Source organism: Olea europaea, unplaced genomic scaffold (assembly GCF_002742605.1).
Source record: "Olea europaea var. sylvestris unplaced genomic scaffold, O_europaea_v1 scaffold1148, whole genome shotgun sequence".
Classification (NCBI taxonomy): domain Eukaryota; kingdom Viridiplantae; phylum Streptophyta; class Magnoliopsida; order Lamiales; family Oleaceae; genus Olea; species Olea europaea.
In genome coordinates, this window is record NW_019228875.1 from 217,608 (window position 1) to 241,643 (window position 24,036).

Consider the following 24,036-nt stretch of genomic DNA (forward strand, 5'->3'; position numbering starts at 1 on the left):
TGATGGCTCTCCATAACACATGCAAGATAAAATCAAACACAAAAGTCTTTGTGATTGACAGCCACCCTCACTTCACACACTATAATATACTTACAAAATGCACACATATGGAAAGAGGAATATACCCATGCGAATTAGAAACTTTTTACGCCAGGTTTGACAAAGTTATAAATCAATTTACGAAGAGAAATAGTAGAGACTAGAGAATTTCACAAAATGTATGGATAATATAATAAGTGATTATGAATGTATAGTTGATATTAATATTCATCTTTCACTGAATTTATCCAAACAAAGTTTAAATATTTTTTCAAGTTGGTTAAGCACGCCTTTTTTCTCTGTATATCTTAATATTGACAACTTATTAACAGCACATTATGTAGAGCCTATTTGGGAGTGATTTTGAGAATTGATTTTTTGATCGTTAGGAGAAAAGTGGAGTCCACTTGTGAGAGAAGAAGTCAAATATGACGGCTTGAATAATGAAATAACGGTTAAAAAATCAAAATTTTAAGCCAAAAAATACTCTCAAATAGGTTGGTAATATCTATTGGGTGACATGATGTGCATACGGTTCTATATTATATGAAATGACATGTGCTTATGGTGTTGTCTTGATGCGTCTACATTGATGCCATAAAAAATCTCAAGACGTATTAAGTTGCTAACATTATGTAAAAGCATTCAAAAGCAACAAAAAAACCACTGCCATTGCTTATAATTGGTATTGAGCTCGATTTTCGACTGAACAACGTAGCCAACAAATTATGACTTCACTCCCGTACTCTGTGCTTGTACAAAAATTAGGTGGATGGTACCTTCTCCCATTGTTAGAAAGACGGCCGAGAGCACTTCGATGATCAATCAATCAACTTATATTTTTTGGTATGGAATTGAGAATGATCAAGATGCACAAGAAATGTGTGCGATGATCAAGTTTGAAGAGAGAATATCATACAAAGTTACTATTGAGCCCTTGTTTGAGCCACATTATTTTCATAAGAATGAATTTTTGAATAGTGTATTGATAGAAAATGAATGAGTGGTTAAAAAATAAGAAATATTTTGGATTTACTGTAGTATTATTTTATTGAAGAATGTGTGGTTAAAATAATATCAAATCACTGTTTAAGGATGTATTTTTTTTAAAGAATGTGAGTCAAACATGGGCTAAATGTATAAACTTGTATTGTTTGTGATTGATACAAAGTGTGAGATTTTATAGTAGAAGAGAATATGTGGCACTGTCAGATGGATAACACGTAGCCTTATTCAAGGGCTCACTAGTCAACTATCAACCTCATAGGCGCCACCCATGTTTTCTTAGGTTGAGGTGGCCTTTAATGATTCTGAAAAATGGTCATCCTATATTTTAGCCCTTGTTTGAGTCACATCATTGAAATGAAAATATATTTTTGAATAGTGTATTGATGAGAAATGTATGGTTAAGAAATTAGGAAAAGTTTTGGATTTATGTATAATATTATTTTATTGAAGAATGTGTGGTTGAGATGATGTCAAATCACTATTGAAGAATGTATTTTTTTTTAAATGTGGTTCAAACGGGACTTTAAGCATGTGTTTTGAAAAGTAGCTAGAAAAGTTGATTGAAAAGCATTTGTTGTAGAGATATCAAATCAATCAAAGATACAAAAGATGTCTTAGCGAAGCGATGCTATGAAAGATGCTTTATAAAATGAAGGCTCATTGCTTTGAAAATGTGCTACAGCAGTTCGTGGAGCATCTACTCGACCGTGGAGGTTCAACCTCATATATCGCTTTTGTTGTGGTGCTTGTTCACTTCGGCTTCCTTTGTTGATGGTCTCAATTGGACCAAGTAATCAAGGAGATATGGACCATTGATTAGGTGAAGTTTCATCATTTCTTAATTTGACTGTCACGTGAGTAGTCTCGTAGGATGAAACGTAAATAGTGATTTTCTCGAAAAGATTATGCTACACGTACACTAAGATGTCCATAAAGACATTATGAGTACCGCATCATGTATAAGTAACATATTCCTTCTTAAATGGTGTATAAAGATATACTTCTCAAAAAATTACTTTTTTATAATTTCTTAAACTTTGTCAAAATAAACTATAATTTGAGCCACATTCTCTTAAACTCATTTTTCTTCAAATTCATTTCAATTACACATTCTTCCAAATAAATAATTTTGCATATAAATTCAAAAAAATTCTTATTTTTTAACTACATATTCTCTAAAAAATTATTATTACAAAACTTATTTTTCATAACAAAATGGAGCTCAAATAGGGCTCAGTAACTTATCGGGAATCCTTAAATTAGCCACCAAGCAGTAGCACGAATGTCGCGTGAGAGAAGTAAATTTCTGCGGCAGTTCAGATAACCGTAAAAGTACTCTACTTTAATGCGCACCTTCAACAACCTGGCGACAGTTTTGCCATTATTAGTAGCTAATTCTATCCTGCGCCGTATCCTAACAAAATAATAATAATAATAATAATAAAGAAACAGCGGATGTCACCTTAGTAAATCTGGACCAAGTGGAGGGTAATGTTGTCAATTCAATCAAGATTAAGTCACACACTGATGCACAACACGAAACTAACCCCTCAACTCCTTAGCCCTGTCGTCTTCTCTTAAAACAAATTTTTTTAGCTTTTTTAGAAAATAAAATATTTTACACTTAGACTCAAAATTTTCTCACTTTTTAATCATATAATATCCAAAAAAAATTGCTAATTAAAATATTATTTTTTTCTCTATAATGACCATGAGACTTATTTTCTAGCGAATAGAGGGGTACCAAATAAATATTACAATACAAGTTTCATTTATAAAGGCTCCATTTCTTGGTTTCTTTGTGTGTAATTGCCAGCCTCTTGAAAATCTCAAGTGATTCCTTCATAGACTTGAGACGGACGCAACCGGAAAGTATATCACTCGTGAAACGGACAGCCGGCGGTTCGCCAGAGAAAGATAAAAATTTGTACTTTTTTTTGCACAGTAAAGATTCCACCATGAGCAGTGTACATAACAGCGTGGAGACTGTAAATGCTGCAGCAACTGCCATAGTCACTGCTGAGACCAGAGTCCAACCATCTACAGTACAGGTATATACATACATAAAATCTTGTTTCCCTTGAATATGAAAAGGGCTCGACTTGATACAGTACCAGAGTCCAAAAAGTTTTTCTCATGTTGAAAAGAATTTTATGTGTTGTGTTTCTGGGTACCTGGTTGCTTTGTTTATTGCAATTCATTGAATAAAAATACTGGGTATTGTAAATTTTCTTGATTTATGGACATTAAATGCGTTTGAATTAGAAGAAAAAGTGAAAAGAAAAAGGGGAAAAAGAACAAAGCTTTATTTTTTTATGAATTATTTTAGTATTACGCTACAGCTAAAAGATTGAGTTGTTGACATGTTTAGTCTGGACAAATAGCTTATTAGGCAATAATTGAAAGGTACTTTTATGAGAAAGTGATGAGATTATTTTGAGCAAAATTATTTTAATTTGAAAATCAAGTTAATCAAAGCGAGTGTTAAAAGAATGGCTTTTGAACTCCAATGGTTTTTCCATGTTTTTGATTCCAATGATTGGGTTCATCTGTCTAGTTTCATTAGAAAAATCAGAATGCAGATTTTGCTTCCACACTCTACAGTTGGGGGAAACCCTGTTTTTGTGATAGAAAAACACAATAAAATCTGGTTTATTATAGTGTCCATTTGTGTCTAATATGAGGACCAACATAGACTTGGTACTTTAGAGTCGTTTTGTCAACAACGGGCATTAATGAAATTATCCTTGTTCACGAACTTTTTGGAGCAATGGGAGACTTAAGGGCAACACCTTTTTGTTGATTTATTGGAGTAGAAGATATGAAGTTTATATAAGTTTTTCTTCCACGGACAAGAGAGGAAAGTGAGCACCATAGCGTTTATTTGAAGTTTGTCTTCCACGGAAGAGAGAAAAGTAGCCACCATAGCGAAGTAACCTTTCTTCATTTGATATGGAACTGAGCATTAGGGATCCCAAAAGACTTATTTATGCCTACTGTATGCAAAATCTTGCCCACATATATAGACTGATGTATTTTAGATTTTAAAACAAATAGGGTGCTCTGCTCTTAAACAGCAAGGTCTCTTCACATTCCAGATGATCTCAATTGTTCATTGCCTAAATAAGCATCATCTAACGGTGAGGCAGGAAACGCAAATTGTCAAATGGTAAAGCTGTTCAAGTGCGATTCCTAGCACATCATGTTATGATGAGTTTAAGCTTTTTGCAAATATCAGTCTCTTTTAGAAACTAACCTAAAAAGCAAATAAACACGCTGTATATTTCTAATGTATTGCGAGAAAAGAGGGAGCTGGGCTTGTGTATAATCTTGAATGAGTAGGGGTGAGTTAGAATGTGTACTCTTGTTTGCAGGTGAAAGTTTTAAACTTGGATTATAATGTTGAGATATGCAGCATGAATTTTGGTTTTGCATCCTATGATTTAACATCTTAAATCAATTCAATGAGTTGAGATATTCCTATACTTGTTATCATGATTTTCCTTTTAGAGACATTTAAAACTATGGACAATGCTTGCCGTGGCCATCCTTTTAATGGAACTAATTTATTATTTTTTTGTTTTTTCTTCATTTGCTACAGAAGAGAAGATGGGGAAGCTTCTGGAGTCTATACTGGTGTTTTGGCTCTCACAAACACAGCAAACGAATTGGTCATGCTGTCCTTGTTCCTGAACCGTCTGCACCTGCATCCATTGCCGATAATCTTAACCATTCCGCCACCATATTGTTTCCCTTCATAGCCCCTCCCTCGTCTCCTACGTATTTTCTGCAATCGGATCCTCCCTCTGCAACGCAATCACCTTCCGGTTTACTTTCCCTTACATCACTTTCCATTAATGCACTCTCTCCGGGTGGGACTGCATCCATTTTTACAGTTGGACCCTATGCTCACGAGACTCAATTAGTTTCGCCTCCAGTATTTTCTACTTTCACCACTGAACCATCAACTGCTTCTTTCACTCCCCCTCCGGAACCAGTTCAAATGACAACACCTTCTTCACCAGAAGTGCCATTTGCTCAACTTTTGACATCATCATTGGCACGGGATCGGAGAAACAGTTGGACAAACTTGAAATTCTCATTATCACAGTACGAGTTCAAGCCTTATCAATACCCTGGAAGCCCTGGTGGTCATAGTAAAACACCGGGCTCTGCCTTTTCTACTTCGGGAACTTCTTCACCATTTCCTGATAAATATCCTGTTATTGAGTTCCGCATTGGGGAAGTTCCTAAATTTCTTGGCTACGAACACATCTCCAATCGTAAATGGGGTTCAAGAGTGGGTTCTGGATCGTTGACACCAATTGGTTGGGGTTCAAGGCTAGGCTCTGGAACTTTGACGCCAAATGGTGGGATTTCGAGATTAGGTTCCGGAACTTTGACGCCTAATGGCGGAGAACCACCCTCTAGGGACAGTTACCTTCTCGAGAGCCAAATTTCTGAAGTCGCATCTCTTTCCAATTCAGATAGTGGATCTCAAAATGAGGAAGTCGTAGTTGATCATAGAGTTTCATTTGAACTGACTGGTGAAGATATTCCAACTTGCGTGGTAAAGGAGTCGCTTGCATCATTCGAAAGTGCATCAGAAACTCTATGGGATAAAGTAGCTGAAGGCAACACTCGGAGAGATTTGACATTAGAGGAAGGAGACATTTCCAGTGAACTTTATGCAAGGAAAATTGTAAACGAATATTCTGGGAAGGCTTTACATGGGAAGAGAGATAAATTTGATCAAAAGCATCGTACAATCTCACTAGGTTCGAGCAAAGATTTCAATTTCGACAATACAAAAGGAGAGATCTTAGACAAGTCGACTATCAACTGTGAGTGGTGGACGAACGACAAAGATGCCAGGAAGGAATTAAGTAAAAACAGCTGGACTTTTTTCCCAGTGCTTCAGCCCAGGGTTAGCTGATGCTAACAATAGACGAGCTCTGTTTTGTCATCACCATATAAAGATTAAGGATTCAATTTGCAGAACTTGGTACTCTTACAGGTGCAAACTTAGAATGCAGTTCCAAGATTAAAGATTTTACAAGCCTGTGTCAATTGTATCGAAATGGATCCACACTTCAACTCAAAAAATTGAACAGGTACTTCTGACTTCCGCGATGTGGGGAAATATTTCTCGGTTATTCTAATTTAAGAATGTCTTTTGAGATTTTCCCTTAAATATTTTTTTTTTCTCTAGACAGTTGGGTTAAGTATATTTGTGTAAAAATGTTTTGAGTACATTAGTGTCTACTGTTGGATATTGGTTAAATAAATCAAGAATTGAAAAATCAATTAAAGTGACTTCGTATCGACTTCGGCCAAATACTCAAAAGCTCGACTCAATCCGTTTAAGCAAAATTGTTTGCCACTTCGCCGTTTCGGGGCGCACAAACGGGGATCGATCTTTTCATAAATGAGAAATAAAGAAAAAGGACGAAAATCAGTGAATAGACACCTTTTCATAAAGGTGCATTGTTTGGAAAGGGTGCATGGTTTGGCCTCAACCATTTCGTCCATACCCTTTCATGGTCTATAAATAGGACCATTTGGGTGTCCTATTCCACACAATTTGATATGCAAAACGTCTCTCATCCTCTTTTCTGTCCAAAATCAAAATCATTTCATTTATTTTGATTTTCTTTCATTTCATCCTTGGAGTACATAAGCCTAAATTTGGTTCGTTGTACTTGTGTTTTGAAGTGCTACAAACACAAGTGTAGTCGTTGTATCTTGGGAGTCGATTGCCGAAATCCGTAGGCACCGTTGCGGGGCAAATTCGACTTAAGGACAAAGAGTCCAACTCTTGCCTCGACTTTGTCACCATCATTATACTTATTTCAGCGTCACTATTCACAAAAATCATCCAACATCCACTTGTATTGACAAAATAAGTTTTTTGTTCTTTCTTAATCTCTCTGCTAGGATGATGATCATCTGTTCAATATAATGCTATCTAGGGCGGAGCCCGGGAATGAATGTTGCTGGGGGTCAAATTTTTCATTTAAATTTGTGTTCAACGAGATCTTATAGATAAAATACATCTAAAACAATCTATAGAGTAAAATCTACATCTAATGTGATAGTAAAATCTCGTTTGATGTAGAATATCATACAATTACCAAGAAAATCATCATTCATTTTGTTATGAATTGCCATCTGCAAATGATTCATTTTCTTCCATTTTGAAAAATGCATAAAAAACCAGTATGCTTAAATATCCCTACAATCAAAAAATAAAACTTTCTTATTGTTCCCCATTTTTACTTGTCTTCTTTAATGAGGGTTACATCCTCATATTCTTTATTAAATTTGAAGATAAATGCAGATGAATTAGTGAGATGAATTCTAAAAGACAAATATTATAAAGAAAAGAAATACAATTAAAAGAATTAATTGGAAAAAGGATAATCATTATTAAAATTGTAAAATGATTGAATTTTGGGGGTTAGTTTTTAGAATGGCTGGAAAATTGATCCTATTTTCCACAATGGCATTTTCTGTTGGAAGTACTATTTTACCCTTACTAAAATTATTTGTAAGATATATCTTATATCTTTAAGGATTTATCAATCAGAACCTATATCTATATTTTTCAATCTTTCAAACACCTTTAAATATTCTTTGTATTTTAGTAGTTCTTCAAAGATCCTAGGCTGACATTTCTTGGTTATATATCCTCGAACTAATCCGTCTGAAATTTCTTCTTGTATATCTCTATATTTAGTTATAACATTTTCTACCTTTCTTATCTCTTTACTAGTTCCTACAGAATCAAACCTTATATTATTCTTACAATTATAATCTATTTCTCTATATATTTTTTCGATTTTTTCTTTACCAACAGGAAATATATCTTCAAATTTTTCAGCTAATTTAAATAAAAACGAAACATCTTTTTTATCTAAAAATAATATGAGATTATTATCATTATTAGAAATAGATGTGGATGCATGTGAATTGTTCATCAGAATTATCAAATCATAAGCATGTAAAAACAATTAAATAACTTACAGTAATCAAATGGAAGTAAACAGACTTTCCTTCCAGTATGCTCTTATAGATGCTTTGTATGTACTTAATCAATCTTCTGAATCAAGTAAATGTTTAAAATGTTTTTGAAATCATTTGGGTTCACAACTGTTTCCGCAAAAGGCTTTTCAATTAAGGTTGCATTTCTCACTCTAGAGAACTAGTCTTGTTTCCACAGACGTTATCTTACAGTATCTAGAGTCTCTGTTTTCACCTCTATCCAAACTCTTTTCAGAATCAAGTTCCTACTTGGAACGAAACTTTAAAAGATAACTCACACACAAGGTGCTACAATTTTGTTAGAAAACTGCCTTTTTCCCCTAAACAATTCATCAAAGACGGGTACTTTGGCATAGCTAACATCCATTCAAAATCAATGTTTTGAAAATCTTTTAAAATCTCTATCTGTACTGCCGAGGAATCATGAGAAATTTAACGAAATCCTTTTATGAAAGCTTTGTTGAACATAACAAACTTTACTTTGATATTTATAAACTGAAATTGTGCATGCTTACAATCTATATTTACATACATTTGGTACTCACCTTATGAAGTTTAGAACTCTATAAGTGATTACCTTATTACACGCTTTTCTATTTTCAAGCTATCTAATATTTTTCTGAATACAAGTGGTGTATACAGATTACAAAAGATATATCTCTAAGATGTGTTTTTTCAGAGTGTTTAAGAGATAGGTTGTTTCGAGATATATTCCTTCTTCCTCTTTGTCTCCTTTTATAGAAGCCTTTGAGAATTAAAAATATTAATTTGTATAGTTTTCTTTATCGTTTTGAACTTACTAATGGACATATTTGTTCTGCTCGATCGCGCTTGTTTGAATTCGATTATAATCATATTATAATTTGAAGTTTAAAATCAGACTTTGATTTTAACCACACACTTCGCGAGACTCAAAATTACTATTCACTTATCTACTATATATTTCTATCACATTATAATTTCAATAACCTATAAACATATCTAAACAAACACAAATAAATATCATGCTTTAATCACTTTTTCAAGTCTTGTCCAATTCAAAATATCAAGACGTGTGTACAGTATTTTTTATCAACGTTCGCAATTTAATCAAAATATATAAAATACTACGACTGAAAATATTTTGACTATAGTTTCATCGATGATCAATATTGGTCAGTCGCACAAAGTTAAAATTTTTCCTTGGGCTGTAAAATCTACCTTTCGTGCATGTACATGCGTATACACACGTGCAGACATTTATAACTATTGTTAAACACATTTAAGTACACCAGCTTATCTATAGATGAAATTTAGTGCTTGTTTAGTATCATTTAAAATTTTAAATTATTTGCTATAGTATGATTCTCCACCACACATTCACACAATAAAATATTCTACACACGAATCAATGAAGTTTTCTTATTTTTTAACTACACATTCTCCAAATAATACTATTCTAAACTCTTTAATTTCCCAAATAATGAGTAATAAACAGGGACTTGAAACAATATCAAGGTAGACAACGATCTTTAATTTTATAATACTTGTGTACATAAAAGGCATTCTCTTTCATTATATGTATAGGATGCTACACAGAGATGGTTGTGATATCGTTGTCAAAGTGGGAAAGGATAATGTTTAGGGGGAACCAATCGTGCAAAAGTAGCTCAAATTAAAGGGAAGAATTCAGAAGAATGTCAATGTCTATCACACGAGGGCTACCAGCCTACGTATAACCCATCAAACACAAGTGGCTGATGGCTCTCCATGATACATGCAAGATAAAATCAAACACAAAAGTCTTTGTGATTGACAGCCACCCCACTTCACACACTATAATATACTTACAAAATGCACACATATGGAATATGGAAAGAGGAATATACCCATGCTAATTAGAAACTTTTAACGCCAGGTTTGACAAAGTTATAAATCAATTTATGAAGAAAAATAGTAGAGACTAGAGAATTTCACAAAATGTATGGATAATATAATAAGTGATTATGAATGTATAGTTGATATTAATATTCATCTTTCACTGAATTTATCCAAACAAAGTTTAAATATTTTTTCAAGTTGGTTAAGCAGGCCTTTTTTCTCCGTGTATCTTAATATTGACAACTTATTACCAACACATTATGTAGAGCCTGTTTGGGAGTGATTTTGAGAATTGATTTTTTGACCGTTAGGAGAAAAGTGGGATCCACTTGGAAGAAGTCAAATATGACGACTTAAATAATGAAATAACAGTTAATAAATCAATTTTGAGCCAAGAAATCACTCTCAAACAGGCTGGTAATATCTATTGGGTGACATGATGTGCATACGGTGCTATATTATATGAAATGACATGTGCTTATGGTGTTGTCTTGATGCGTCTACATTGATGCCATAAAAAATCTCCAGACGTATTAAGTTGCTAACATTATGTAAAAGCATTCAAAAGCAACAAAAAAACCACTACCATTGCTTATAATTGGTATTGAGCTCGATTTTCGACTGAACAACGTAGCCAACAAATTATGACTTCACTCTCGTACTCCATGCTTGTACAAAAATTAGGTGCATGGTACCTTCTCCAATTGTGAGAAAGACGGTCGAGAGCACTTCAATGATCAAATCAATCAACTTATATTTTTTGGTATGGAATTGAGAATGATCAAGATGCACCAGAAATGTGTATGATAATCAAGTTTGAAGAGAGAATATCAGACAAAGTTACTATTGAGCCCTTGTTTGAGCCACATTATTTTCATAAGAAATAATTTTTGAATAGTGTATTGATGAAGAATGAGTGGTTAAAAAATTATAGTATTATTTTATTGAAAAATGTGTGATTAAAATGATATTAAATCACTGTTTAAAAATGTATTTTTTTGAAAGAATGTGGGTCAAACATGGGCTAAATGTATAAACTTGTATTGTTTGTGATTGATACAAAGTGTGAGATTTTATACTAGAAGAGAATAGGTGGCACTGTCAGATGGATAACACGTAGCCTTATTCAACGGCTCACTAGTCAACTGTCAACCTCATAGGCGTCACCCATGTTTTCTTAGGTTGAGGTGGCTTTGAATGATTCTGAAAAATGGTCATCCTATATTTTAGCCCTTGTTTGAGTCATATCATTGGAATGAAAATGTATTTTTGAATAGTGTATTGATGGGAAATGTATGGTTAAGAAATTAGAAAAAGTTTTGGATTTGTGTATAATATTATTTCATTAAAAGATGTGTGGTTGAGATGATATCAAATCACTGTTGAAAAATATATATTTTTTAAAAATGTGGTTCAAACAGGGCTTTAAGCATGCGTTTTGAAAAGTAGCTAGAAAAGTTGATTGAAAGCATTTGTTGTAGAGATATCAAATCAATCAGAGATATAGAAGATCTCTTAAGCGAAGGGATGCTATGAAAGATGCCTTATAAAATGAAGGCTCATTGCTTTGAAAATGTGCTACAGCAGTTCATGGAGCATCTACTCGACCGTGGAGGTTCAACCTCATATATCGCTTTTGTTGTGGTGCTTGTTCACTTCGGCTTCCTTTGTTGATGGTCTCAATTGGACCAAGTAATCAAGGAGATATGGACCATTGATTAGGTGAAGTTTTATCATTTCTTAATTTGACCGTCACATGACTAGTCTCGTAGGATGAAACGTAAATAGTGATTTTCTCGAAAGGATTATGCTACACGTATATTAAGATGTCCATAAAGATGTTATGAATACCGCATCATGTACAAGTAGCATATTCCTTCTTGAAGGGTGTATAAAGATATACTTCTCAAAAAATTACTTTTTTATAATTTCTTAAACTTCGTCAAAATAAACTATAATTTGAGCCTCATTCTCTTAAACTCATTTTTCTTCAAATTCATTTCAATTACACATTCTTCCAAATAAATAATTTTACATATAAATTCAAAAAAAATCTTATTTTTTAACTACATATTCTCTAAAAAAAATATTATTACAAAACTTATTTTTCATAACAAAATGGAGCTCAAATAGGGCTAAGTAACTTATCGGGAATCCCTTAAATTAGCCACCAAGCAATAGCACGAATGTCGCGTGAGAGAAGTAAATTTCTGCGGCAGTTCAGATAACCGTAAAAGTACTCTACTTTAATGCGCACCTTCAACAACCTGGCGACAGTTTTGCCATTATTAGTAGCTAATTCTAACCTGCGCCGTATCCTAACAAAAAAAAGTAATAATAATAATAAAGAAACAGCGGATGTCACATTAGTAAATCTGGGCCAAGTGGAGGGTAATGTTGTCAATTCAATCAAGATTAAGTCACACACTGATGCACAACACGAAACTAACTAAAACAAATTTTTTTAGCTTTTTTACAAAATAAAAATATTTTACGCTTAGACTCAAAATTTTCTCACTTTTTAATCATATAATATCCAAAAAAATTGCTAATTAAAATATTATTTTTTCTCTATAATGACCATAAGACTTTATTTTCTAGCGAATAGAGGGGTACCAAATAAATATTCCAATACAAGTTTCATTTATAAAGGCTCCATTTCTTGGTTTCTTTGTGTGTAATTGCCAGCCTCTTGAAAATCTCAAGTGATTCCTTCATAGACTTGAGACGGACGCAACCGGAAAGTATATCACTCGTGAAACGGACAGCCGGCGGTTCGCCAGAGAAAGATAAAAATTTGTACTTTTTTTTGCACAGTAAAGATTCCACCATGAGCAGTGTACATAACAGCGTGGAGACTGTAAATGCTGCAGCAACTGCCATAGTCACTGCTGAGACCAGAGTCCAACCTTCTACAGTACAGGTATATACATACATAAAATCTTGTTTCCCTTGAATATGAAAAGGGCTCGACTTGATACAGTACCAGAGTCCAAAAAGTTTTTCTCATGTTGAAAAGAATTTATGTGTTGTGTTTCTGGGTACCTGGTTGCTTTGTTTATTGCAATTCATTGAATAAAAATACTGGGTATTGTAAATTTTCTTGATTTATGGACATTAAATGCGTTTGAATTAGAAGAAAAAGTGAAAAGAAAAAGGGGAAAAAGAACAAAGCTTTATTTTTTTTATGAATTATTTTAGTATTACGCTACAGCTAAAAGATTGAGTTGTTGACATGTTTAGTCTGGACAAATAGCTTATTAGGCAATAATTGAAAGGTACTTTTATGAGAAAGTGATGAGATTATTTTGAGCAAAATTATTTTAATTTGAAAATCAAGTTAATCAAAGCGAGTGTTAAAAGAATGGCTTTTGAACTCCAATGGTTTTTCCATGTTTTTGATTCCAATGATTGGGTTCATCTGTCTAGTTTCATTAGAAAAATCAGAATGCAGATTTTGCTTCCACACTCTACAGTTGGGGGAAACCCTGTTTTTGTGATAGAAATACACAATAAAATCTGGTTTATTATAGTGTCCATTTGTGTCTAATATGAGGACCAACATAGACTTAGTACTTTAGAGTCGTTTTGTCAACAACGGGCATTAATGAAATTATTCTTGTTCACGAACTTTTTGGAGCAATGGGAGACTTAAGGGCAGCACCTTTTTGTTGATTTATTGGAGTAGAAGATATGAAGTTTATATAAGTTTTTCTTCCACGGACAAGAGAGGAAAGTGAGCACCATAGCGTTTATTTGAAGTTTGTCTTCCACGGAAGAGAGAAAAGTAGCCACCATAGCGAAGTAACCTTTCTTCATTTGATATGGAACTGAGCATTAGGGATCCCAAAAGACTTATTTATGCCTACTGTATGCAAAATCTTGCCCACATAAATAGACTGATGTATTTTAGATTTTAAAACAAATAGGGTGCTCTGCTCTTAAACAGCAAGGTCTCTTCACATTCCAGATGATCTCAATTGTTCATTGCCTAAATAAGCATCATCTAACGGTGAGGCAGGAAATGCAAATTGTCAAATGGTAAAGCTGTTCAAGTGCGATTCCTAGCACATCATGTTATGATGAGTTTAAGCTTTTTGCAAATATCAGTCTCTTTTAGAAACTAACCTAAAAAGCAAATAAACACGCTGTATATTTCTAATGTATTGCGAGAAAAGAGGGAGCTGGGCTTGTGTATAATCTTGAATGAGTAGGGGTGAGTTAGAATGTGTACTCTTGTTTGCAGGTGAAAGTTTTAAACTTGGATTATAATGTTGAGATATGCAGCATGAATTTTGGTTTTGCATCCTATGATTTAACATCTTAAATCAATTCAATGAGTTGACATATTCCTATACTTGTTATCATGATTTTCCTTTTAGAGACATTTAAAACTATGGACAATGCTTGCCGTGGCCATCCTTTTAATGGAACTAATTTATTAATTTTTTGTTTTTTCTTCATTTGCTACAGAAGAGAAGATGGGGAAGCTTCTGGAGTCTATCGTGTTTTGGCTCTCACAAACACAGCAAACGAATTGGTCATGCTGTCCTTGTTCCTGAACCGTCTGCACCTGCATCCATTGCCGNTGCATGTTCAAATATCTCTTTGTACCCTTTTGCTCTTCTGTAGGGCATCATATTTAGAATATCTTGATATCCATTTTTAACAATCTTTTGATTGGTTGGTAAAAAATGTTGATTTGTAAGTCCCATTTTTATTACATGGAACGATGGATGCATATATTCAAGAACGAGATCCCATTCCATGGTTGCTGAATGGAATCTGATATATATATTTGTCGTCTTGACGACTTCAGTATATCTTTTAACAGCTTTCCTGATATTGGTTGGAAGTTGAGTTATCTCTTTGAGATCTTTGCTAGGATATATCCAAAGTATATTTCCTATCTCAAAACAATTTCGAACCCAATTGGTTGGTGCTCCTGGATAAAAATTTATCTTGTTGTATTTTGAATAGTGGAGAGTCTTAATCTACTTTCCAATCTCCAGATACCAATCTGATAAAATATTGAAAATAACAATAAAGAGTGTTACTTCTTCATGGTTATCCTTTCTGGGAATTTTTGCTTCATGGCATATCTTGACAATATCTTTTGGATCTATCCTTTCAATAGAAAGTTTAGATTGAGTTTGACTCTGTGAAGAGCTACCTTCTCTTTTGATATCTTGAATATCTTTATTACCAATAATAGGTTCAAGTTTTCCCTGTGAAGGGGTTCCTATTACCTTCTTTTCTTTCCCTTTATTCTCGGGAAGAGCGCTAGTATTCACAAATCCCTGCGAAGGGATACTAGACTTGGTATAAGTAACTTCTGCCTCAAGGGCTATATTTTTGCCTCGAAGGCTATCTTGGATATTTTGAATTTGTGTTTCCAAATAGGAAACTTTTATCTCAAGTATTTGGACTTTCGTCCTTAATTATTCTAGCTCCATCACTGCTAAGATAATCAGGAAGAAAGTTAGTTTCTCCTTTTATGTATTCAATATCAAATTTGAAATATGAGAACCAAATTTGTATCCTAATAATATATCTATTGGTAATAGATGGATCAACATTATTTTTCAAAAAGGCTTTAACTTGAGTATTATCAGTTCTGATCAAGAACTTCTTTGGTAGTAAATAATCTTCATATTTTTGAACTCCTCTTTTTACAGCAATGAGTTCTTTCCTGTTTGTTTCATATCTTATTTCAATTTCTTTGAATGTTCCTGATGTATAACCTGCAAGTATCTCAAGACAAGAACAATCTTTTTCACATTTATATTTTTTATTATTCTTTTTCACCTTTAACACTGCTTCCCAGTAATAATCTGAAGTATCAATTTTAAGGACAAAGAAATCTTCTTCTTGTGGTATTACAAGTTTGGGCAATACCTTTAACTCTTCTTTTACTTTCCTTATATTTTCGCAATCTTGTTTTTCTCAAGACCACATAATATTTTTTCTTAATTTTGAAAGAAAATAATTTTTCAATTTAGCACAATTTTCAATGAATCTTTCAGCATAATTCAATATAATAAGGAAGTTTTGTAATTGTTTTTTATCTTTGATTTCTTCAGAAAATTCTTGAAGTTTTTCTCCAATATGAGATTTCAATTGCAATTATCCTTTTTTTATAAATAATCCTAAAAATTCAATTTCTGTTTTAGCTATCTCAGCTTTCTTTTGAGAAAGTGTAATATCATGTTTTTTCATAATATAACAAAATTTCTCAAGATGTTCAATATGTTCATCAATATCATTTGAATGAATAAATAAATCATCCACATATGCAATACAGAAATGAGTAATTGGTTTGATTACCTCATTCATTCTTCTTTGAAATATTTATGGTGCATTTTTCAACCAAAATGGCATTACATTCCATTCGTATTGTCCTAAAGGATTGTGGGTACTAAATGCAGTTAGTGGTTTACTTTTTTCTGTAAGCATGATTTGTCAAAACCCTGACTTACAATCAAATTTTGAAAATATCCTTTTGTTCTGTACTTGTTTAATAAGAATATCCTTATTTGGCAAGTAATATCTATCAAATTTAGTAACTTCATTTAATTTTTTGTAATTTATCACCATTCTGGTTTTTCCTCTTTTTATCTCACTATGTTTTCTTACTATAAAGGCTGGGCTGCTATGTGGGCTTTTACTAGGCCTAATTAATTTGGCTTCTAGCAATTCTTTTATCTGGTCTTTAAATTCCTTTTGATCATCAACACTATATTTCATCGATTTGACTCTAACAATAGTGTCTGGATTGGTTAATTCTATTTTGCTTTTACTTTGTCTGTATTCCATTTTTCTAATGGATTTTCAGAATATGTTTCAAAAATTTCTTTTTTCAGTTTTTCAATCCTATTTTCTGTTGTCATTTTTAAGACTGTAACTGGTTTAAATTTTTCTGTACTCCAACATCCACCACGCTGGGTTGAGGAACTCTGATGGTTTATATTGGTATATGCTATTGTAACAGCTTTATTTATTTTTGGTGTAAATATTTTATGTGCACAAGGTGTTGTGAACATATATTTATCAATATATTGTGTGCATGGTGCATATTTTAATAGAAAATTTTGTCCTAATAAAATATCACATCCAATTGTAGTTGACATATATATTGTATCAACAAATACTTCTCTAAAGGAAATTAGAAAAGGTACTTGCTTAGAATATTTGTTGTATATTACCTTATTTCCACCTGCTGTTGTAGCGGTGACTATCTTCTTTGAATTGTATATCCAGTATTCAGATGGTAGTACATTTGGTAAGTATAAGCTTATTGTATTTTCTGCATCTAAGTAAGCATGAAATTTAATTTTACAATAACTTTTTATATTAAGTGTAATTTCAATATATGGACTCATGGGGTTAATACTTATTACTCTTTCCATGATAACAATAATTTCATATTTTCATCTATTCTTGATATGATGATTGGATTATCATCAACTGTTATCTTTAAATATCATTGGCAGATTTTATAAGGACTATATTTCTCAAGAAAGTTCATTCCTAGTAGAATATGTGAACGATCTACTCCATATAATTCATCTTTATATAGAATTATTTCTTTATTATATTCTTTCTGATCCTCTCCTATAAGTATAATAGGGAACTTAACATATTTTTTTATTTTAAGATTATTTCCTAAATAATTCTTAAATATATATGGTTTTGGTATTTCAAAGTCTATTAAATGATTAACAAATTTAGCATTTACATGACTTTTATATGCTCCAGTATCTATGAGGACAAGAAGATTCTTCTTAAATCCTTCTTGATTTATATATCTTGTCTTAATGAATATTGCGAATTTGATGGTTCAGCAATACTTAAATTCTTAAGTCTGCTTATCCTAGAGTCTTGTCTAGAAGGAAATCTTGCAATAAGATTATCTCCTTCTAAGCTAGCACTATTTCTTCTTATTAATTTTCCTTCGGAATTAATTTCTTTAGCTTGTTTATGGAAATCAAGTATTATTTGTTCTGGTATAGTGACTTTATGTTCTTGATATTTTCTAGGAGGTATATATTGTGCTAATTCCTCAAAATCTTTATGTATGATAATATTATCAGTTATTTTTCTTAAATTGTTATGATGGCTAGTACTAAAAGCAAAAATTGATTTTATGCTTATATTAATAGCCTTACTTCTTCGTAACATTTTCAAGTTTCCAATTCTATAATATAGATTGAAACTTTGGTCAATATTTTCATCATTTAATGATATTGCATAATTTGGTTTTACTGTAAATATTATCTTCTAATAGACTAAGTTTTCTACAGCTGTTCCTAATAGAGCATCTATAGGATCTTGTAAGATTCTGTTGTCCATACAATAAGTTTCAATTGGTATGTTCATGCCTTCTCTAAAGAATCATTTTACCATTATCTGGACTCCTCCTAATTCAATACATTTCAATTTATTTCTTACATTCTCTGAAATTTTGGATAATTTTTGTTTTACCCATTCTTTTGTAATTATAGGAATTCTTGCTTTCCCAATAATATCTTCTATATTGATAGACATTTCTTTATAATTCATACTTATAATTGTTTTATTTACTCTTGGTAATATTTTTAAGAATTCTTGATGGAATACATCTTTTTCTTGTAGATCTAATATTTTCTTAGTGATTCCTGCGTATTTTTTAATATCAAAGGTAATTTCTTGATTTATACCTGCAATAGAGTCTTCAACTTCTTCAGTTGTTTCTATTTCTATTTCTGATTGTTGTATCTCTTAATTATATATACTATCTCCTCATATTCTTCTTCTGATGAGGATGTATTTAATTCATAAATGCTACTGCATTCACTATTTAGATCTTCAAAATATTCAATTGGTTCTATGTCACTATCTTCTTGGAATTTTTCATAAATTTTAAGAGTTTTTATATTCTGTCTATCTTTCTTTTTAGGATATTGAGAGGCAGTGTGTCATTCTTCATTACAAATAAAATATCTATATTTTTTAATATTTCTTGATTTAAATTTCTTATTCCAATTTCTTTTCTTAAAATATTTTTTGTGTGGTTTAAAATTTCTTTTCCTGAATTTTTTATAGTTTTTGAATTTTCTTTTATATTTCTTATACGGTTTATATTTCTTCTTATGGCATCCAAATTGTTCAACTTGGCCATTATCTTTATAACAACATAATGAATTTTTTCTTATTTTATATGCTTTTTTATTTTCTAAAGCTTCTCTACACCATATACCTATCATTCTTTTTTGTAAATTCAATTATATTTCCAAGACTATCTATTTTTACTTCTTCATCTTCTCCTAGAGGTAATAATTTCTCATATTCTTTTAATAACTTAATTCCTCATGGGAATGGTAACTTAATAAAATAAGATCTTAATATGAGTTTATTTTCTTGATAATCTCCTTGATTTAATATATAGTATATTTCTTCAAATTTACAAGTATATCTTTCTAATTCACACATATCACATATCTTTAAATTTTTCATTGCTATTATTCATTGATTATATTTATCTTGTTTTTTTTCTTCATCATTAGAAGTATACCTATCACCTAAAAATTCCGTTCTTAAGATTTTTTCAAATCTTTTTAATATTTCTTGTATATTTTGTTCATTTAAAGTATTCCTATTATCAATACCTCAGTTCTACCTACTACATACTTTATCCTTCCTTTAATAATTTCTAGTAATTTTCTCCACCATTCAGAAACAATTCCTCTGAATGTATGTTCGATAAATCCAAAAACTGTATATGTTTCCCATTTATTAAATTGTATTGCTAAATCTGTATTTTTCATCCATGTTTCAATAGCTTTATTTTTATCTACACAGTCTAGATCTAACCATATTCCTGATGTATGGATTGGTTCATTATAAGATTTCATTGAGTTTATTTCTTTTATGGACTGTTTTCTTACATTTTCAGTGTATTTTTTCTGTGTTTTTCTATATTGGTAAATACCATCCTTATTAGGTATTGGGGTACCATAAGGATAATTTTGTTTTTCATCACTACTGAATTCTACTTTTATATTCTGACTTGAAGATGGATTAGTATTCATCTTTGTATTTTCCATTTTTTCATTAATTCTTCTAACTGTTTTTAATATTCTTCATACTCTTCACCTGTTGATTCTAAGAATTTTTGTTCTATTTCTTTTACATCTGTAATCATATATTATTTTTCTTCATGTTTTTTCCCTTTACTATTTTCTTTTTGTGTTATTCTAAAATCTTGAGGTGGATTAATTATAATCCTATCTTTTCTTTTAAGATTTTTATCTAATAGAGCATTTCCTACTTGTGGATTATGTTCTAGATTTTCTAATCTTTTATGTATATCCTCAAAACTTTCATTTGTGGTGTTTTTAAGTAAATAGGGATAACTAGGTTTTTTATGTTTTTCAATTTTTTTCAAAAATCCTTCAATTATATTTTCTTCATCTACTATATTCATCATAATTTTTGGTTCGTAACATGGCTCTGATACCATTTCGTCGGAGTGTGCAGCGGAGGGGTTAAGATTTTTGAGCCAATTAAAATCTTCATAAGTATTTAAAATATCACAATAGAATTTATAAAATTCACCATTTTTTATTAATACTTTTTCTTCAATAATTATATTTAGTTCTTTAATTCTTCTTCTCAAATTAATAATTAGTTTATATATATCATTTTCTATTTTGATTGTACTATTATCTATAGAAACATTTTTATTTTTTAATTTTGGATCTAAATATTCTATAAAGAATCCTTTCAAATCTTCTTGTAAATAATTTAATTCATTTTCTGTTGCGTTTTTTAGATCAATAAAATTTTGTATAATATTTGGGGTTAAATTTATTAAAGATTTTTATCTATATTTCTTTGAGAACCTAATTGAAAGTTTTTATACATTGTAGTGGCTTTGGTTGCAGTTTCACAATAAGGGGTATTATTGGAAAATTTATAGTTCAAAGGCTATTTTTCAAATGTTTATATTTTTTGGTCTAATCTTACAAAGCTCCCTTTTATTTAGGCTATCTAGAGGTATTTCCTCGAATTTTGGGCCAATTTAACTACCAAAAATCAAAATTGGAATGATTTGGATTGGACATTAAAATAAAGTTTAAATTACATCACACGACCCTTTTAAATAAAAATTTTAAATATAAAGATTACTAATTTTATTCCTAGTAATACTGGAAAATAATAGTATGTGTGATAATTTAAAAATCACATAATTCTTTAATATAATTTAATGTATCATCCTTGATTACTCCATATTAATAAATTTCCACCATCCTGGCACAAATTTATCTACATTCAATGCAGAGGAAATTTTTTATTTTTATCTAGTCATTTGCAAAAATGTCCAATTTGAAAAAATTTAGACCAAAATACCCTTATTAACAATTTTTAATTCACACTAAGACAAAAAAATGGACATTTTTGCAAAATTATTATTGGCGAATAAAATTTTGACACATAACCTGCCATATTTATTTCAAAAGTAGACATGTCAAATCACAATAAATGTTATATTTTTCGTTGACTCAAAAATGTCGAGAACGACATTTTCAAATGTAAAAAAATGTCATGTTCAAAATAAAATGTTATTCTAAACAAATGAAGCGATGTTCAAATGTCGAGAATGTCTCCGTGACACGGAGGCACTTGCCTACGTGTCACGGAGACGTGATTTTTTCATTTTTTTTTAATGAAACGGTATTCAAATGTCGAGAATGACATAAGTAATGTCAAGAATGTCTCCGTGACATGGAGGCAAATGTCGAGAATGTCTCCGTAACACGGAAACGTGATTTCTTCTTTTTTTTTTTAATGAAACAGTGTTCAAATGTCGAGAATGTCTTCGTGACATGGAGGCAAATGTCGAGAATGTCTTCGTACGGAGACGTGATTTTTTTTTTTTTAAAGTATCATATTTTTTGTTTTCACGTTATTTTTTTAAAGTATTATATATATATATATATATATATATATTTATTATTATTATTATTATTATTTTTTGTCGTCCGAATTTATTTTAATGTCACTTCTAATGGAAGCCACTTCTCAAAATTCGTGACAAATTGATAAAAAAAAATTAAATGTCCAGAACGACATTTAAAATGTCGAGAATACCATTTCAAAATGTAGCTTTTCATTAAGGACATAATAGATAAATTGACACTAAATTCAAATGAGTGGACATTTTTCAACTCATATCCTTAAAATTAGATATTCTTGAAAATGTCTCTTTAATCCACAATAATATCGCCCTGAGTTCAATTTATCCCCAATCTTTTAACCCAAATTTCGATTCCAAAAAACTTGGCTTCTATGCTGCTTCAATTTCTTCATTATTGTGCGAATCAAACACAGATTGTTGAGTAAAGGTCCTTTTTATCCATCAACATCATGGCTATATTATTGTGCGTGAAATGATTTTGGCCCCAACAATAAGCACTACCGCCATGACAAGAACCACTCTCCATCATCAACAACAAATAATGGGAAAACGCTCAAAATTCATCTCATACCTTGAAGTCCCCTCTTTGACTCCAAGGTGAAAATCCTTGGTGAAATCATATCTAATCTCGTATGCGAGTGTCGAGAAGTTGCTTGAAGATACTGGCATCCGGGTATAACAAGAAGACATAGAGGAGGTACTCAACTTTCATATGGGATCCCGGGCCTGACAGTGAAGTTTTCTGATGATTCGGGTTCCAGATGAATGATGAGCATAGTCCGTATGCTGGGAATTTGGTTGTGGATTTGTTGGACAAGAAGGGCCTGTTTGATGTAAGGTGGGATGCTATTAAGTGGAAATTACAAATTCTAATAGATTAAAAATCTCCATTTCATAAATGTTTAATATTTCACAAATCAGAATTTTTTTAATTAATTAATATATTTAAAAATTAATCTAATAAATAAAAATTTCATACTCTATTTATTTTTCCACTTTCATTTCCCCCTACCCCCAATTTTCTCTCTCACGTCTCTCTCTCTCTCAACACTGCCCGACGACCAGCGATGGCGAAGATGGTGGTTGTGAGGCTCACCGCCAGTCACTGTTGTCGCCCAATCCTATCACTCACCCCTCAATCCATTTCACCCTATAATGAGTGCAAATCGTCGACCAAAAGAAGCACAAATCACAGCGAACAGATCTACCCTTGCTGCGTCGACGATGCACCAGAGATTTTGGTTTTTTTTTTTTTTTTTTCTTTTTTTGTGGTGGTGGTGGTGGTGGTGGTGGTGATAGTGTTGTGTGGTAGCGGTTTTGTAGTAGTAGATGTGGTGGCGCAACTTTGTGAAACGTGATGATGGTGGATCAGGCAATGCAGTGATGTGAAGCGATAGTTGGTTCAGGTGGTGGTGGATCTGGCGACGGCGGTGTACGGTGATTAGTTGCGATGAAGATGGTGGATCTAGTGGTGGCAGATTTGGATGTTGTGGTGATGGTTGTGGATATGGCAGTTGTAGTGTGGTGGTGGTATAGATGGTTTGATGGCTGTGAGACATTGGTTTTGGCTGTTGGAGTGGCGGTTGTGATGACGATGGTGGTAACGGTGGCGATGCCGGTGGTATGGTGCTTGCGGGTTGCGATTGTGGTGGCAGTATAGTAAGAAAGTGTTTGTGACCTATTATTTAGGGGATCGTGACCAACTGTCCAACTGTCGAGAGTTGGTGGTGGTGGTTAGATGGTGGTCACAAGTGTTGGTGGTAGTTACAAATTATTTGATTGACTGTGACCATTAAATTGGTTAAACCAATAAACAATATGTGACCAATTAAAAATAAAAATTGTGACCAAGAAATAATGTGTGACATAAGAAATTGTTAATCTGTGATCGATAAATTGATAATTTGTGATCGCATAATAAGTCGTGACTTCAAAAGTCTGTGATTTGTGACCAATAAATAAATCGTGACTTATAATTTTTTTGATTTGTGACTGATGAACAAATTGTGACCTATAAAATTTTCGAATTGTTATCGTAAAATAATTTGTGACATAAAATTTTTGATTTGTGACCAAAAAAATAATAAATAAATAACTAAATCATTAATTGTGACCAAATTGTATTG

General features: G+C 31.9%; 1 protein-coding gene across 1 annotated transcript; it reads left to right on the top strand.

Annotated features, from left to right (window-relative positions):
* The first annotated feature begins 2,801 nt into the window (after window positions 1–2,801).
* LOC111373635 lies at window positions 2,802–6,232 on the top strand. The gene is made up of 2 exons (XM_022996193.1): window positions 2,802–3,098; window positions 4,649–6,232. Exons 1-2 carry the CDS (start codon window positions 3,006–3,008, stop codon window positions 5,981–5,983), a joined length of 1,428 nt encoding a protein of 475 aa, XP_022851961.1. The 5' UTR covers window positions 2,802–3,005; the 3' UTR covers window positions 5,984–6,232.
* Window positions 6,233–24,036: the final 17,804 nt, after the last annotated feature.